At 46.0% G+C, this 16,944-nt stretch overlaps 1 protein-coding gene across 1 annotated transcript in view; it reads left to right on the forward strand.

Moving 5' to 3' along the window:
• Positions 1–16,944, forward strand: part of LOC121548077 (protein piccolo-like) — a 71,134-nt gene that overhangs the window by 38,637 nt on the left and 15,553 nt on the right. The window contains exons 4-13 of the mRNA XM_045213317.1: positions 322–1,886; positions 3,472–5,593; positions 9,774–9,862; positions 10,115–10,190; positions 10,947–11,072; positions 14,261–14,369; positions 14,743–14,810; positions 15,238–15,476; positions 15,744–15,794; positions 15,942–16,072. Coding sequence (XP_045069252.1) covers positions 322–1,886; positions 3,472–5,593; positions 9,774–9,862; positions 10,115–10,190; positions 10,947–11,072; positions 14,261–14,369; positions 14,743–14,810; positions 15,238–15,476; positions 15,744–15,794; positions 15,942–16,072 — 4,576 coding nt within the window. The remainder of the gene's footprint in view (positions 1–321; positions 1,887–3,471; positions 5,594–9,773; positions 9,863–10,114; positions 10,191–10,946; positions 11,073–14,260; positions 14,370–14,742; positions 14,811–15,237; positions 15,477–15,743; positions 15,795–15,941; positions 16,073–16,944) is intronic.

Here is a 16,944-nt window from a genome sequence, read left to right on the forward strand (position 1 = left end):
CACTTTGAGATGCCTCTGCTTATTCATGGATGATGTTTTTTTTGTTGTTTAGTTCACTTATTTTTGTTTTTTCATAAGTGCTTTGCATGGACATTTTATTTTCCCTTATTTTTTCGTTCTACCTTTATGATCATTTTTGGTACACAGATGCCTGTGCTTGCATGCTGTTTGTTCTGGCAAGACTGGAGGTTTTTAAATTTTTTATGTTGCTTTTTTATTTCTTTGGATTGAGCATGGCTTTGGATGCATGGCTTTCTGTATGAGGTTTCCCCACTAAAGTTACCTGTTTTTGTGGACTCAATAGATTTTTTCCCCCAACAGGTGTAGCTTTGGACTTCTCCACCAAAGGCTCAGGGTTATATTCTGAAATGATAATCCCCCCATATTCCCAAACCAGAGTCACAGGGGCTGTTGGGACACACTTTGGCACGAGCAGTGTCCTGAGATCCTCCAATGGGGTGGTGTACTCTTCAGTCTCAGCACCAATCCCATCCACCTACGCCATCACCACACAACCTGGCTCCATATTCAGCACCACCTACAACTCCCTGTTGGCGGGCATGCACACCAGTGACACCATGCCATCCCTGTCCACTCTCCAGAACCAGCCCATGACTCGGTCCCACAGCTTCATCACTACCACCTCCGCAGACGATCAAGGGGACGTCCCCCTCAACCTGGAGCTCTCCAAAGATGGCATATCCACCTCCGCGGCCCTCACCAGCAAAACGGCCAACCTGGCCCTGGAAAGACTGGACTCGTACACGGACGCGTCCCTGGAGGCTATTGCCGCCTCACTGGAGGCCCTGTCCTCGCCCTGTGTGCCCGGGGAGGGCCAGTACCAGATGCAGCGTGATATTCTGGAGATGGAGAAGCTCAAGCAGCAGCGGTTGGCTGAAGAACTGGAGTGGGAGCGTCAGGAGATCCAGCGCTTCCGCGAGCAGGAACAGATGCTGGTGCAGAAGGAGCTGGAGGAGCTGCAGTCCATGAAGCAGGCCATCCTGTGCCAACAGGAGGATGAGCGCCAGGCCCACCTCATGATGCAGAAGGAGACCTATGCCCAGCAGCAGCAGCAGTTAGAGCAGATCCAGAGGCTCCAGGAGCAGCTCCGAGCGCAGCTGGAGGAGCAGAAGTTCCGGAAGATGTATCCGGGGGAGATGTTGCTGGGGCACGGCCAGCAGGAGGCTGTCGTCCTGGGGCCGGACGGCACCGAGCTGGCCCGGAAAATCATGGATAGTGGGTGTCAGACGGACGACGAGGACACTGTTGTCGATAAAGCCTATATGGCGGGGAGGAAGAAGAGAAGCACAGCCAAGAAGAGCGTAGACAGCTGCGTGCAGACGGACGATGAGGACCAGGAGGAGTGGGAGCCTGCTCGGGCCAGACGTAGCAGGCCTCGCACGTCCAGGGGGGACAGAGGTGGACAGACCTCCGATATGTCCATTCAGGCTCACTCTGAGATCTCCATACAGACAGACTCTGCAGGGAACGTAAGAATGGATGCCAGGATGGAGCTCTCTGACTCGGAAAGTCCACATAGGGGAGACAAGAGACGGCCCATGCCCTTGGAGATAGAACAGTCTGGCCACCTCAGAGCTAACCCCTCCTGCCTTCAGGCCCCGCCCAAATCCCCCAATGTCCTCTACTCCCCCATATCCCCCTGCATATCCCCGAGCAAATCCCTTGAGTTTGTGTCCTATGAGAAATCACTGGGTGATACAAGCCCACAGAGAATAAGAGGGAGTACTGAACCGACCAAAGTCTCTCCAGCCGGCAGCCCCAAGGCACCTAAGGCCATGCAGAGATCCATGTCCGACCCCAAGCCCATGAGTCCAACTGGAGAGGAGAGGGCATCATCCAGTTTCCAGTATGGCGACAGTTACTCCGTGAGTATTGGTTCAATCATTGTTTGCAATTGTGATATGTTCTATTTAAGTGGGCATAGAGTTTCTCCATTAGGCATGCAGGCTTTATACAAAGGTCAGTTTTCTCACCCCAAGGAGAAAAGGTACAAAAGGGCGCTAACACTTGCATATTATTATTTATACATAATTGGGTTTATTTTGTAATTTTATATTAAGGCCTTGTGTTGCCACTAGAGTTGGAGTTTTTCTAAGCATGTTACACTGTGACATTAGAAAAACAAACTAGAGCATAATCCATGATATTGTTCTGTTTTGAAACCAGATTTGGATGCATTTCCAGGTTGCACTTTTTGTCATAACAATACTCCATTATTGCCCTGAAAATGATGTCTTATTTCAGTTCTGTTTCTCTCACACTCATCTAATGTAGCCCCCGGCTTGCTATTCATTTGGCGAGTTTGCTGTCTAAATTCATATGAGCCTCTCATAGAATGCCCTTTCAAAGGCATTGCTGCACTAAAGCTGATATATTTATATTGGCATTTTAGTTTGAAGGCAAAGCCTGCAAGACTGGAGGGAATTTTCTAGAAGAGTTTCCATTTTTCATATTTCGGACATTGAGTCATTGCACAGTGCCTCTTCAATGTGTTTTGGGACTGGTAGCGTACTTGGTAGATATCCCACATTCTTTCTTTCAAACCAGACTAACTAGATCAGGACATATTTGAGGTAATGCAAATTATTTAGTCCAATGGTTACAGCTATTCGTTTATTAACTACTAGTTGTATTAAAACATAACATTTACATTTCATAAACACTGCAAGTATAGAAGTGTGTTCATAGCCATTATTTTTTTTAAACTTGTTTCCATGGGACCGATTGCAGACATACTCAAAATGTAATGAAAGATGATTAAGTTAAGATATATACTTAGGTTATGCATACTAGGTTTGGGCGCGGTATCCAGATATATATGGTATACCAGCCAAGCCTTATGCATACTTAATCAAGCCTCTCATTTTGCCTCTGGCTCTCTCCCGGGGTATTTAAATACGTTTTTTGCCTGAGTGATACACCACAGAGCTCCTCATACTGTACTTACAAGGGATGGACAAAAAGCTTGTAGGAAAATATTGATATGCCACAGATCCATAGAGCTTTAATGTGAATAAATTACATATTTTGAGGCTGCTCTTAAGGTGTGAGGAACATTTACGGCCAGGAGCACCTACAGTATCTTCCTGTGAAACTCACCAGCAATTGATATGCTGTGTTTCTCAATAAGCTTTCCCTCACTCTGAGGACACCAAATTTTTGTCCGTGCTTGATTGTAATCGGGACACAGAGACACTGGGATAGAGATCCTCTTCTATTTTAGTCATCCATTAATTTAATCAGATAATTGAAATCATGTAAGATTTAACACTTCTTTCCGGTTAATTTAGTCCATGTAGTAAAGGTTTAGACCAAGTCATCATTCAGATGCTGTAACCATTCAGTGTGAAATCACAATGTGACGTTTGAGTATAAATCATTAAATATAGAAGCAAAGCTATTTATTGTCGTTTTTTATAACTATTTGTTTGGTTTGGTTTTCTCCCCCAGGGCAAAAGCTCGTCGGGCAGCACCCCAACTGGCACTGGCAAGAAGGTGAAGAGGACCCTGCCCAACCCGCCCTCGGAGGAGGAGGCAACAGCCACCGGACAGACGTCCTACAGCACTGGCTCGGCCCGCCGTCGCATGTGCCGCAACACCAACATGGCGAGGGCCAAGATCCTGCAGGATATCGACCGTGAGCTGGACATGGTGGAGCGTGAGTCATCCAAGCTCCGCCACAAGCAGGCAGAGCTGGACGAGGAGGAGAAGGAGATCGACGCCAAGCTACGCTACCTGGAGATGGGCATCAACCACAGGAAAGACGCCCTCCTTAAGGAGCGGGAGAAGAGGGAGCGGGCCTACCTGCAGAGCGTGGCCGAGGACCGCGACTACATGTCAGACAGCGAGGTCAGCAATATCCGGGAGACACGGAGCGGCCGCGGCAGTGGGGAAGATGAAGAGATGGCAGGTCACGGGTTGGAGCGCCCCAGGACGGCACCCCAGTCAGAGCTGGATGACTTTGTGCCACCACAGACCACACACGAGGCCCAGTACGGCAAGTACTCCCAGTACCAGTACCCCCTGAGCCAGACGCTGTACCAACAACAATCCCTCTACCAGTCCCCCCAGTCCTACCAGTCTCAGTCTATCTACTCCTCAGTCCCCTCCCTGTCTAGCTCCCAGCAGCAGAGCTACCACCAGATGCTCCTACTCCAGCAGAAGGCAGCCAGGCAGGCGGCCCTGCTCCAAGAGTTGGACGCGTCGTCCAAGTATGAAGTCATCAGCCGGCAGCCCGACCCAGTGTCTTCCGCCTACATGGGAGGGGTCAGGTACGACAAGTACGGTAACCACTTGGACCTCCGGGCCCTGGAGGTGGGGGGCAGTATGGCTGGCAGCCCCATGTCCAATGTGTCGGCCGACTCCTTCTATGGAGATGTGGAGCACCACCACCACGCTCCACGAAGCTACGTCCTCCTAGAAGATGCGGCAGAGCTGGCCAAGAGCTCCACGAGTCTGGCTTCATCCAGCTACGCCCAGGCCGAGAAGGAGCTGGCTAAGGCAGAGAGGCTGTTGCGGAGAAGTGCAGCCGACCTGACCACAGAATACCTGGGCTCCAGCTCAAGGCTGCACTCCGGGTACGGAAAGACTCCAGACGACGAGGACTCCATGGACGACCCCTACGAGCTGAAGCTCCTCAAGCAGCAGCTGAAGCAGGAGTTCCGGAGGAGCACAGGGGGAACAGAAAGCCTGGACCCGCTGACGGGTCTCTCCCACAACTACTACAGCACTCCCAGCACGGGTGTCTCCTCCTCCCAGAGCTACTCCCAAAGACACTACCCCAAGGCGGAGAAATACAGCATCAGCCGGCTGACCCTGGAGAAGCAGGCAGCCAAGCAGCTCCCGGCGTCCATGCTGTACCAGAAGCACAAAGCCCCGCTGACCGACCCCAAAGTCTCCAAGTACTCCTCCATGCAAGACGGCAGGGGTCTGGAGACAGACTATACCAGCTATTTAGGGTCCAGTAATGTTAGCGCCTCTCCCAGATCCAGCCGGCTCCTCCAGGACGAGATCACCTTTGGACTACGCAAGAACATAGCCGAGCAGCAGAAGTACCTGGGCTCCACGTTGGGCGCCAACCTGGCCGGCTCGCTCAACTTCGGCCAGAGCCTGGCCTTGGACTCGACCTCCTACCCCAGTGGCAGCCGCTCACGGCCCTCTTCCAGGCCCAACTCTGTCTATGGCCTGGATCTCTCAATCAAGCGGGACCCCTCCAGTTCCTCGCTGAGGCTCAAGGGGGACGGAGAGGCTGCCTCAGACAGCTACCAGACGCCCTCAGGGCGTGCCAAGCCCACCAGCCTGCCCATCGTGCAGGGTGGCCGGGGGCGCATCCCCATTGTGGCGCAGAACTCTGAGGAGGAGAGCCCGTTGAGTCCTGTGGGCCAACCTATGGGCATGGCGCGGGCATCGGCGGGGCCCCTGCCGCCCATCTCGGCCGACTCGCGGGACCAATTTGGTTCGTGCCTCTCCCTGCAGGACTCCCAGCAGCAGCAGCACCTGAGGGAGGAGCCAACGAGGGGGCGGGGCTACGTCTTGATGGATGACCACCAGGGTACCATGTCGGACGGTGAAGGTAAACGACAACAGCATCAGTTCAGAACTGTGTTCTTCCTATTTCAAACTGACTCTGCTTGCATGCACCCAATATACCACCCACATATACCACCCACATGCACCACCCATGACTTTTAACTTTGCTCATGTCTTATCTGTGTCTTTATTGGTTTATTCATCTATTGTCTATTCTGAATGTATTCATTCCCTCTTCCTTTGATTTTATGTATTGGTCTCAATGCAAGTTTCAAGTTGACTTTACTGAATGTAATTACTATATTATGTGTTTGTCTGTGTTGATGTCCTTTGATGTTTAATCCCTAATTTGGCTCTTTTTTGGTCTCTAAATGCATGTGATTGTGTCTGCGTTGGAATATATCATTATATAATATATATTTTCCTATTTAAGCTCTATGCATGGTACCCTATACTGTCTATCACTTATAGATACTGTATGTAGAAGGTATCCTTCCTCCAATAGCATTCTCTCTCTGAAACTGATCAGCAGTTTTGTTTGCTAAATGCTGTCATTTGTGGTCTATAACTGACATACTTGAAAATATGGTTTTGTGCTTTAAGTCCTGGAGGACTTCCGTAGTATTTCACAACTTGCTTGTTTATCTAACGCACAGGTGTTCGGAGTAGAATAGTAGAATAATCCCTCTACTTGAAAGCTCAGGTCAGATTGTGCAGGGAAATGAGAAAAGAGCCTCGCTTTCTCTGAGGTGATATATTGAAAAGTGCCTAAGGGTAGCAAAATGTGTTTATTGCTTTGTCCTTCAGATATTTGATGTTTATATACAATTCAGTAATTCAATTGAGGACAAAATATGATACATCATAGGAATGTGTATCTGTGTGAACACTGCACGTTGTGTATTTAGACTACGATAGGCTATTACAGACCTGTTGGAAGGTTTAAATGTATTTTGTTGTGGTAGTTAGGTACATACAATATTAGCATTGCATCAGTGCAGTATGTCTTATTTGGATGAAATACACTTGACAATTTCTATAATTCTTTCTCACTTTCTTTCATGTCCATCTCTAAGGGTTTTCCAATGCATGTTATGTTAATGCATGTTCCGTTAATCTATAATAAATCAAAAACTATAATTTCATTTGCATGTCTTTGTCTGAATATGTGCATGGGTGTCATACCTTTGTGTTGTACATGTTGCATGGGGAATATAATGTTTATTGTAGCATGAACAAAGCTCTTCCTGATTCTGTGATATCGCTTAACATCTTTATCAGGGTCTTTTGTGCTCCAACAAAATGCAAACAGTTTTCTCTATTCTCTCTCTATTATGTCTCTCTCTCTATCCTGCTGACAACCATGTCTATTTTAAAATGATCCCCTTCACAACACTGTTTACTTGATTTCATATAAATATCAACAGCAATAAAAACTACACTTGTCATGACAGGACCATCCACTCAGAAATAAACCCCCTAGTTCCTATAACCCTATCCCATAATAAGTGTGTAGAACTTGACCCTTTGACCTACAGTGAGGGAAAAAAGTAGTTGATCCCCTGCTGATTTTGTACGTTTGCCCACTGACAAAGACATGATCAGTCTATAATTTTAATGGTATGTTTATTTGAACAGTGAGAGACAGAATAACAACAAAATAATCCAGAAAAACGCATGTCAAAAATGTTATAAATTGATTTACATTTTATGCAAAACATGACTTAGTACTTAGGGCAAAACCCTTGTTGGCAATCACAGAGGTCAGACGTTTCTTGTAGTTGGCCACCAGGTTTGCACACATCTCAGGAGGGATTTTGTCCCACTCCTCTTTGCAGATCTTCTCCAAGTCATTAAGGTTTCGAGCCTGACGTTTGGTACTCGAACCTTCAGCTCCCTCCACAGATTTTCTATGGGATTAAGGTCTGGAGACTGGCTAGGCCACTCCAGGACCTTAATGTGCTTCTTCTTGAGCCACTCCTTTGTTGCTTTGGCCGTGTGTTTTGGGTTATTGTCATGCTGGAATACCCATCCACGACCCATTTTCAATGCCCTGGCTGAAGGAAGGAGGTTCTCACCCAAGATTTGATGGTACATGGCGCCGTCCATCGTCCCTTTGATGCGGTGAAGTTGTCCTGTCCCCTTAGCAGAAAAACACCCCCAAAGCATAATGTTTCCACCTCCATGTTTGATGGTGGGGATGGTGTTCTTGGGGTCATAGGCAGCATTCCTCCTCCTCCAAATACGGCGAGTTGAGTTGATGCCAAAGAGCTCGATTTTGGTCTCATCTGACCACAACACTTTCACCCAGTTCTCCTCTGAATCATTCAGATGTTCATTGGCAAACTTCAGACGGGCCTGTATATGTGCTTTCTTGAGCAGGGGGACCTTGTGGGCGCTGCAGGATTTCAGTCCTTCACGGCTTAGTGTGTTACCAATTGTTTTCTTGGTGACTATGGTCCCAGCTGCCTTGAGATCATTGACAAGATCCTCCCGTGTAGTTCTCGGCTGATTCCTCACCGTTCTCATGATCATTGCACCTCCATGAAGTGAGATCTTGCATGGAGCCCCAGGCCGAGGGAGATTGACAGTTCTTTTGTGTTTCTTCCATTTGCGAATAATCGCACCAACTGTTGTCACCTTCTCACCAAGCTGCTTGGCGATGGTCTTGTAGCCCATTCCAGCCTTGTGTAGGTCTACAATCTTGTCCCTGACATCCTTGGAGAGCTCTTTGGTCTTGGACATGGTGGAGAGTTTGGAATCTGATTGATTGATTGCTTCTGTGGACAGGCGTCTTTTATACAGGTGACAAGCTGAGATTAGGAGCACTCCCTTTAAGAGTGTGCTCCTCATCTCAGCTCATTACCTGTATAAAAGACATCTGGGAGACAGAAATCTTTCTGATTGAGAGGGGGTCAAATACTTATTTCCCTCATTAAAATGCAAATCAATTTATAACATTTTTGACATGCGTTCTTCTGGATTTTTTTGTTCTTATTCTGTCTCTCACTGTTCAAATAAACCTACCATTAAATGTATAGACTGATCATTTCTTTGTCAGTGGGCAAACGTACAAAATCAGCAGGGGATCAAATACTTTTTTCCCTCTCTGTATATGATGTCATATGGGGCAGAAAACACCATGTTTATCGATTTGCCTTGGTTACAGCCCTAAGTGACTCCCTGCTGGCACTGAACAGAGATGATCCCCGACAATCACATGAGAATATCCCAAACGGTAGAGTATTAGTTGTATTAGTTCCATTTTCCTACCCCGGCCCTGCCCCCTACCTGTCAATCATCCATAAGCCAATATGTAGACCATACCTTAACCAAAACCTTAACCGAACCTTAACGATATTAGTTCCATTCTCCTCCCCTGCCCCCTACCTGTCAATCATCCATAAGCCAACATGTAGACCAAACCATAACCTTAACTTCACCTTAACCATTAGTTCCATTCTCCTCCCCAACCCCCTACCTGTCAGCTATCCATACGCCAACATCTTAACCATTCCAGACGTCAACATGTATTTCCAATATGACTCAATGTTGGTAGAGTGTGAAGCATTCAACATATGTTAGCTGGCTTCTGTGTACAGTCTGTTCCATATTGATGAGCGTACAATGAGTCAGGGAGGTCGCTTTACACCAATCGGAAATTCAAACCTGCAGTTTGTCAATGCTGATCTAAAGATACAGAACCATACAGTTATTTTCACATTTTCCAGCATTCTAAAAGTGAGCTAGACTTGCCTAAATGTCAGACTGTTACCATGGTTACATACTGTACAGTAACTGGTGCCAGTTGTGATAAACTATGGAAAGAAAACGGACTAACCCTATACTGTGCCATATTAACTAAAAAGAGCATGGGTCAGGTTGGCATGATAGTGTGAAAAACATGACACCAAAAACATGCAAAACATTAATGCTGATAAATTACATCTGCATGAGATAAGTTAAAGTTACCCCTGGCGTGAAATATTTCAACAGGAAAGTATCATAATTTAGCTGCTTGTAAATGATATCTTGAAAAGCCCTAAATTATTAAATGTTTACCTTTCTTGGAGGCCTCTTTCTCTTCCTTTCTGTTTCTACAATCACCCGTCCCCTCTCAAGCATGCAATCCTTTTCCAACCAATGAGAGAGCTTGTCCTGACTGATAGGTTAGAAGGGACTGATTGACAGGGTTAGTGACCATGGCCTATTTGTCCCTGAAGCTTACCACCTACGGCGAGAGGAGACGGACTGGTTTGACAAACCACGAGATGGACGACCAGAGAACGGACAAGGGCCGGACAGGAGACAGGTGACACGCACGCTCCCACACACGGCACAAGTCATGAAGTTAAGAAATGCCCATATGCACACAGACTTTTAACACAATGCTTTACTGTTTATTCATTCATGCAGAAATAACCAACACTAATTACATACATATTAATGAGTACATAATTGTGGAGACATTTTCAAGCATGCATTTGTATCAGTAACTGCAGCTATCTGTTGGGGTGTAATAGCCTATAAAACACTTATGTAGTTTCCTGTATGTGTCTCTCAGGGGAAGGGTGTGTACTACCCCTTTCCTCACACCAGAGTCAAACTCCAGAGGGATCCCAAGGACCGCAGTGTATCAGGTAAGGGAAACACAGTTGACTGTACCTTGCACCTGGACACAATCTGCATTGCTTGCTCTTTGGAGTTTTACGCTGGGTTTCTGTATAAGCACTTTGTGACAACTGCTGATGTAAGAAGGGCTTTATAAATAAATGTGATTGATTGATTGAATCACAGTTTATCATATCTATGAAGTTTCTACAGCTACCAGGCATTTACTGTAAATTCCATGAGAGTAAAGTTAACCATTTAGAACATGAAATGTAGGATGTCTACTCCTTTTGAACTCTCATTTAGGCTGTAATAAACACAGCTGTCTTAGCACAGTGCCAGCTCTTAATGTTTGTCTCGACCCAAAATGGGGTAGACATTTCATGGCTCCTCTGTTGATTTGGCACATCTCCACTCTCATCAGTCATCCATTCCGGCTCAAAATGGCGTATCATTCATACACCGGATTAGCTTTTTGCAATTAGTCAGCAGGCCACAAATAAAGTGCTTGTTTATGTGGAGCCGTGTTAAAATGAACCATTTGTCTGTGGGATTTGGATGACTTGTACCTGTGTCAGAGTGTGATAAGCGCGTATTTACTCTTTAGTTTAAATGGCTGTGTGTATGTGTGTGTGCACATGAATGTGTGTCTACAGTCTACACTGGATATTTATTCCTGTGCATGCATACTCTTAATGTGTGTCTGACCACTGTACGTGCATGTGTATATTTGTGTTTGTGCATGCTTCTCACTTATTTGTGGGTTTCTACCTCTTCATTTCCAGGAAATGGATTGGGTATCAGAGTGGTGGGAGGTAAGGAGGTTCCAGGGACCAACGGAGACATCGGAGCCTACGTAGCTAAAGTCTTACCTGGAGGAGTTGCCCAACAGACTGGGAAGATACTAGAGGGTAAGTTAAGTTCACACATACTGGGATATATGCTGCGCTCCTGGGTCGTATTCATTAGGCACCAAACTGACTGAACCAGGGAGGGAAAGCTGAATGCTTGATTTAATTTTCTGTTGAATAAACTTTTTCCTACGGTGTGGCCATAATGAATGTGAAATGGTGCAAAATGGGTATATGAGTCAACTGCTTATGGTTCTCAAAAAAACATTTGAGAGAGACGTTTCTATATGTGAAATGTACTTCCCCTTTAAGAATCAATCAGTTGCAAGAATGAAATAGTCCAAGTCTGGACATTAGTGATTGTTATCAGAAGAAGGAACTGTAGCTCTATCTGTCTGTCTCCATCTGTCTGTTTCCTTACATCTGTTTGTTTATCCGTCCATCTCTCTCTCTGTTTACCTTTCTCTCCTGCCATTCTCTATCCTTAGCGTGTGTGTATAAAAGCAGCAGAGACTCACTGTTGACAGATGGTTTGAGAGGAATCTGACTTGAGGAATGACACGGAGATGACAAAAATAGAAGTTAATTTGCATTTTGTTTTGTCACCTCCAGGCAATGGTCTATCACTCAGTTACCAATGTGAAGGGGGGCTTTAGAGAAAGAAAGGTTTGAGAGAGATTTTACCAAAGCGCTTTCAGAATTCTGAATGTAATGATATCACAGCTTTTCTTCAATCAAATCTCAAAATGCATTGTAGGTTTGGAAAAAGCTTTGGAAGTTAGCTTTGTGATGGTAGCTTCTATTACTCCAACTTAGCATTGTTTGCATTAGCGTTTCTGTTACTTTCCTTCGGTCAGGGTTTACCCATATTATTTTATTACTACATCTCTGGGAATGTGCTATAACTCAATGGCAGCGCTAGTGCCCAGAGTTTTATAGGTCTGAATCCAAACTAAGGGGCACAACAAGCAGTAAGCATTGTCCATGTATCCCTAAACAGTCATCATGTCACTCCTGGCCTGTTCTCAATACAACACTACTTGAAGATGGATGGCTATGTGTCGTATTAACAGAAATGATTTTCATGAGACTTATTGATTGGACTGGAGGGAGAACACGCGCAGTAGTGCTGTGTATCTCTCTCTCTCTCTCTCTCTTTCTCTCTCTGGTTTCTCTCTCTCTCTCTGGTCTCTCTGGTCTCTCTCTCTCATTCTCTCTGTCTCAGTCTGGGGATTGTACAGGGACCATGAAGGATGGTTGTAAATTAGCACGGCTGTGGCCCCTGCCTTTGTATGGGCCGTCTAGGGCCTGATGTATGAGAGGTGGGACGGAGGACTGTAAAGAGAAGAGGGAAGAGATACAACCCAGAGCCACCTGGTGGGAGCTAGGGCCATCCATCTGTCACACTGTGTGTGTGTTATTGTGTGTGCGTGCATGCATTCGGTGTGTGTGCGCACTCTCCTCATTTTTCTTCATCTTTCCCTCCTTCACTCTCTCTCCCTCCCTCTTGATCTCTTGCTTTCTCTCTGTCCCTTCCTCCCTGCACCTGAACAATCTCTCCTCCATCAATTTATCTTTGTCCTCCCTCCCTCTCTCTCTCTCTCTCTCTCTCTCTCTCTCTCTCTCTCTCTCTCTCTCTCTCTCTCTCTCTCTCTCTCTCTCTCTCTCTCTCTCTCTCTCTCTCTCTCTCTCTCTCTCTCTCTCTCTCTCTCTCTCTCTCTCTCTCTCTCTCTCATTTATCATGGGCTTGTATAACAGCTGTTCTTCCTCTGTGTCTGCTGTCTCAGAAGGATCTTTAACTACAGGCTGGTCTGGACCTGTGTGTGTGTATTTATCAATGCTGTGACAAGTTGGATCTCACCTCTGCACTAGTCTAGTAGGTCAGCTATGGAGGCACCATCTTCAATCTCTTCTGCATACTGTCAACTCCTGGGTTGTGTTCATTAGGGCACACCATGGCAAAATGTTTTGCAACTGAAAATGAACACCTGTGTTCTTCTTATTGTACAAATTCAGATCCAGTACCTCTGTTTCAAAATGCCCATCAGATAACTCCAAACAGTGCAATGCAGATCATCAATCCTCATTCAAATCAAATACATGTTATTCTTACTCCACGTCTGCATGCACATATTAATGCACACATTTAAGATGATCCCAAGAAGTTGCATTTATCAGAAGTATTTGTTTTTCGATGACTAAAACATACAGGCCTGAAGGAGATAGGTAGTAGTCTAGTGACACTGTTACCTTTCACTCTAGCAGGGCTCATTGTTTTGTCAGTGAAAACGTTACCGTGGAGATCAGCAGCTATTACTGTGTCAGTTCCAAACAGAATGTCTATGTGGAAGGTGACACTTCCGCTGAAACTTTGGAACATGGTTTCTCACAGTGAGCGGTGTGAATACAGAATTGTGTCAATTCTAGCAGGTGCGAAGGCTCAGACAGAGTGTGTGTGTGTGTGTGTGTGTGTGTGTGATGAGTCATACCGCCATACTTTGTCACTGAGTAACTAGTGTGAAACTCCATGTGGGTAACCCACAGCTCAAGAGCTCTGGCGCAGTCAGAGGGCCTACCTGGCCTACGTCAAGACTCGCTTTCATATGTGTGAGTGCTACTGGACGGCACGGAGTGTGTGTGCGTTTGCAGTGCTGTAGGACTGGTGTGTGTGTGTGTGTGTGCCGTGTGTGCCGTGTGTGTGCCATGTGTGCGTGTACGTGTGTGTGTTTGTGCGTGTGTGTGTGTGTACGTGTGAGTTTGCAGTGCTTTGGCCTGATCTGACCTCTAACTACTGGCCAGGGTCAATTCCATTTCAATTCAGGAAGTGAATCGAAACTTCAGTACAAGACTTGAAAAAGCAACACTTTTCAACGCTAGAATTTGAATGTGATCTCATGTACTGAATTGAAATTGAATTAATCCAACCCCTGCTACTGACCCTGTGGTCATGTGGTTGAACTTTCTTCAAAGCATGGGGTTGTTGGAGAAATACTTGAAGTTTATAGGAGGCTGCACAGCAGTGTGTTTTGGTGTTAAAACATGAGTCATTGGTAGTGTGTGTTATAGATGATGGTGTGGTCTGTTTCTGTATGTGTGTGTGTGAGGTGATACACTTTACACTTAGCTAATTGGTTTCAGTTTTCGAGTGTGAGAATTAGGTGTGATACACTTCATATAATAAACTAACTATGTTTGTGTGTGTGTGTGTGTGTGTGTGCGTGCGTGCGTGCGTGCGTGTGTGAATATAGGAATGCAGGTGCTGGAGTGGAACGGGCTTCCTCTGACGGGGAAGACCTACGAGGAAGTGCAGGGGCTTGTGGTACAGCAGTGTGGCGAGGCAGAACTCTGCGTGAGACTGTGAGCATCTTTTCTCCTCTCCCTCTCCGTCTCACTTTCTCTCTGTGACTGTCTCTCCCTTTGTTATTGGTCTTAGACTACCTCTCTCTCAGTTCCTGTTACTCTTGCTCTCTCTCTATGTCTCTCCCTCTCCTTCTCACTTTCTCTCTTTCCAGCTACCTTCCTCTCTCTCTGCTCCCTTTGTACTTTGTTATGATTTGAGAGAGGAGGAGGAATTTAAGCTGTAAGATATATATTTCAGAGCAGCCAGCTACACTCGCTGATGAGAGCCTTGCGGGGGTTCCACCTCAAGTATTTGAAAGTGAGCAGTCTTCATTAGCTTCAGTAGTTCTCTAGAGTGGGTTGTTTCTCTCTCTCTCTCTCTCTCTCTCAGAGATCTGAACATGCTGGCTGACTCTGAGGGCTCTCAGCACCTTGATCTCCCGGACCAGAGCAAACCAGGTAGAGTAAGAGCTTATCCTCTTCACCCCAGGGTGTCCCCTCTCTCTCTTTTCTCCTTTTTTTTCACTCTCTTTCTCTCTCTGCTATCTTCCCCCTCTCTCTCATTTTCTCAGCTATCATCCCTCTTGCCAACTTCCCCATCTCTCTCTCTTCTCTTCTCTTCTCTTCTCTTCTCTTCTCTTCTCTTCTCTTCTCTTCTCTTCTCTTCTCTTCTCTTCTCTTCTCTTCTCTTCTCTTCTCTTCTCTTCTCTTCTCTTCTCTTCTCTTCTCTTCACTAAAGGTACAAAAGCCCTTAAGGTTCTGCAACTAGAATATTTCAGTCACTATGGCCTCTATCACAGTGAATGATTCCATAACTTCAAACATCTGTGTGTGTGTGTGTTTCTCTTTGTGAATTTGTGTCCATACGTGTGTGTCTGTGCTCTAGGTGACAGACCCCCCAGGTCTCCGGGGGTGGATCCGAAGCAGCTGGCTGCAGAGCTGCAGAAGGTATCCCAGCAGCAGGCTCCTCCCCCTACCACCGCCACGTCCTCCTCCTCCACGGCGGGGGGAGAGAAAGGACCCCACTCTGCCATCTCAGGCACTGCCTCGGCCGCCTCTAGCGCCATCCAGAGTCCGGGCCAGCCAGGGTCGCCCTCCGTCAGCAAGAAACGCCACAGCAGCAAGGTGAAAGTGTGGATGGTGATGTGGAGCTAAATTGAACACAGGCAACGTCTTCTGGTTGCATAACTAGAACATATTTTATGTTCAAAAGAACTGTATAATTTTCAATTGACAGGCAATTCTATATCGGCACATACTGTATGTTGTATGCATTTTAGTTTGAAAGCGTTTCTAACTAATCTTATGCATAATTCTGTACTCAGTGTCAGTTATTTCCATGCACACATCCACAACTGCTGTTCCTAAATGTACTTCTCTCTTGTCTTCCAGTCTGCAGACGCAGTGAAGACACAATCCCACCCTGTTACTGGAGAGATACAGGTCAGCTGACCAAGCCTTGTTTTGAGATTCCTTGACTCACCACTGCTTGTATATTCATACACTTCATAACGCACTTTTATTTACTAAGACCGGTCGTCTCATTGAGATTTCACCCCATTATGATTCCACTGTCTCTTGATTTTGCAGCTTCAAATCAACTATGACAAACAGCTGGGAAACCTGATTGTCCACGTGCTCCAAGCCAGGAACCTGGCCCCCAGAGACAACAATGGCTACTCAGACCCCTTCGTCAAAGTCTACCTCCTACCTGGGAGGGGGTGAGTCTATGGGATAAGCTATGAATAGGGTTTACAAAATTCTGGTAACTTTTACCAAATTCCCAGGTTTTCCATAAAATCCTGTCTGGAAGATTCACAGAGTCAGGAGAGAATAAGCTGCTTATCCGGAATCCTCCAATCAAGATTTCTGGAAAACTTGGGAATTTGGGGAAACTTAACAGAATTCTACAACCATACCAAAGAGAGAAAGCTAGTCTGGAATCCAAACTGAATATCACTATGTTTTAATTGAAATTAAAGTTATATATTCAGTTTAGTTTCCAGGCAAGCAGAGAGGAGTGGTATTCAGTTTGGATTCTAGGCTATAGCAGAGAGGAGTGGTATTCAGTTTGGATTCTAGGCTATAGCAGAGAGGAGTGGTATTCCGTTTGGATTCTAGGCTATAGCAGAGAGGAGTGGTATTCAGTTTGGATTCTAGGCTATAGCAGAGAGGAGTGTATTCAGTTTGGATTCTAGGCTATAGCAGAGAGGAGTGGTATTCAGTTTGGATTCTAGGCTATAGCAGAGAGGAGTGGTATTCAGTTTGGATTCAAGGCTATAGCAGAGAGGAGTGGTATTCAGTTTGGATTCTAGGCTATAGCAGAGAGGAGTGGTATTCAGTTTGGATTCTAGGCTATAGCAGAGAGGAGTGGTATTCAGTTTGGATTCTAGGCTATAGCAGAGAGGAGTGGTATTCAGTTTGGATTCTAGGCTATAGCAGAGAGGAGTGGTATTCAGTTTGGATTCTAGGCTATAGCAGAGAGGAGTGGTATTCAGTTTGGATTCTAGGCTATAGCAGAGAGGAGTGGTATTCAGTTTGGATTCTAGGCTATAGCAGAGAGGAGTGGTATTCAGTTTGGATTCTAGGCTAT

Source organism: Coregonus clupeaformis, unplaced genomic scaffold (assembly GCF_020615455.1).
Source record: "Coregonus clupeaformis isolate EN_2021a unplaced genomic scaffold, ASM2061545v1 scaf0097, whole genome shotgun sequence".
In the NCBI taxonomy this organism is placed as follows: Eukaryota; Metazoa; Chordata; class Actinopteri; order Salmoniformes; family Salmonidae; genus Coregonus; species Coregonus clupeaformis.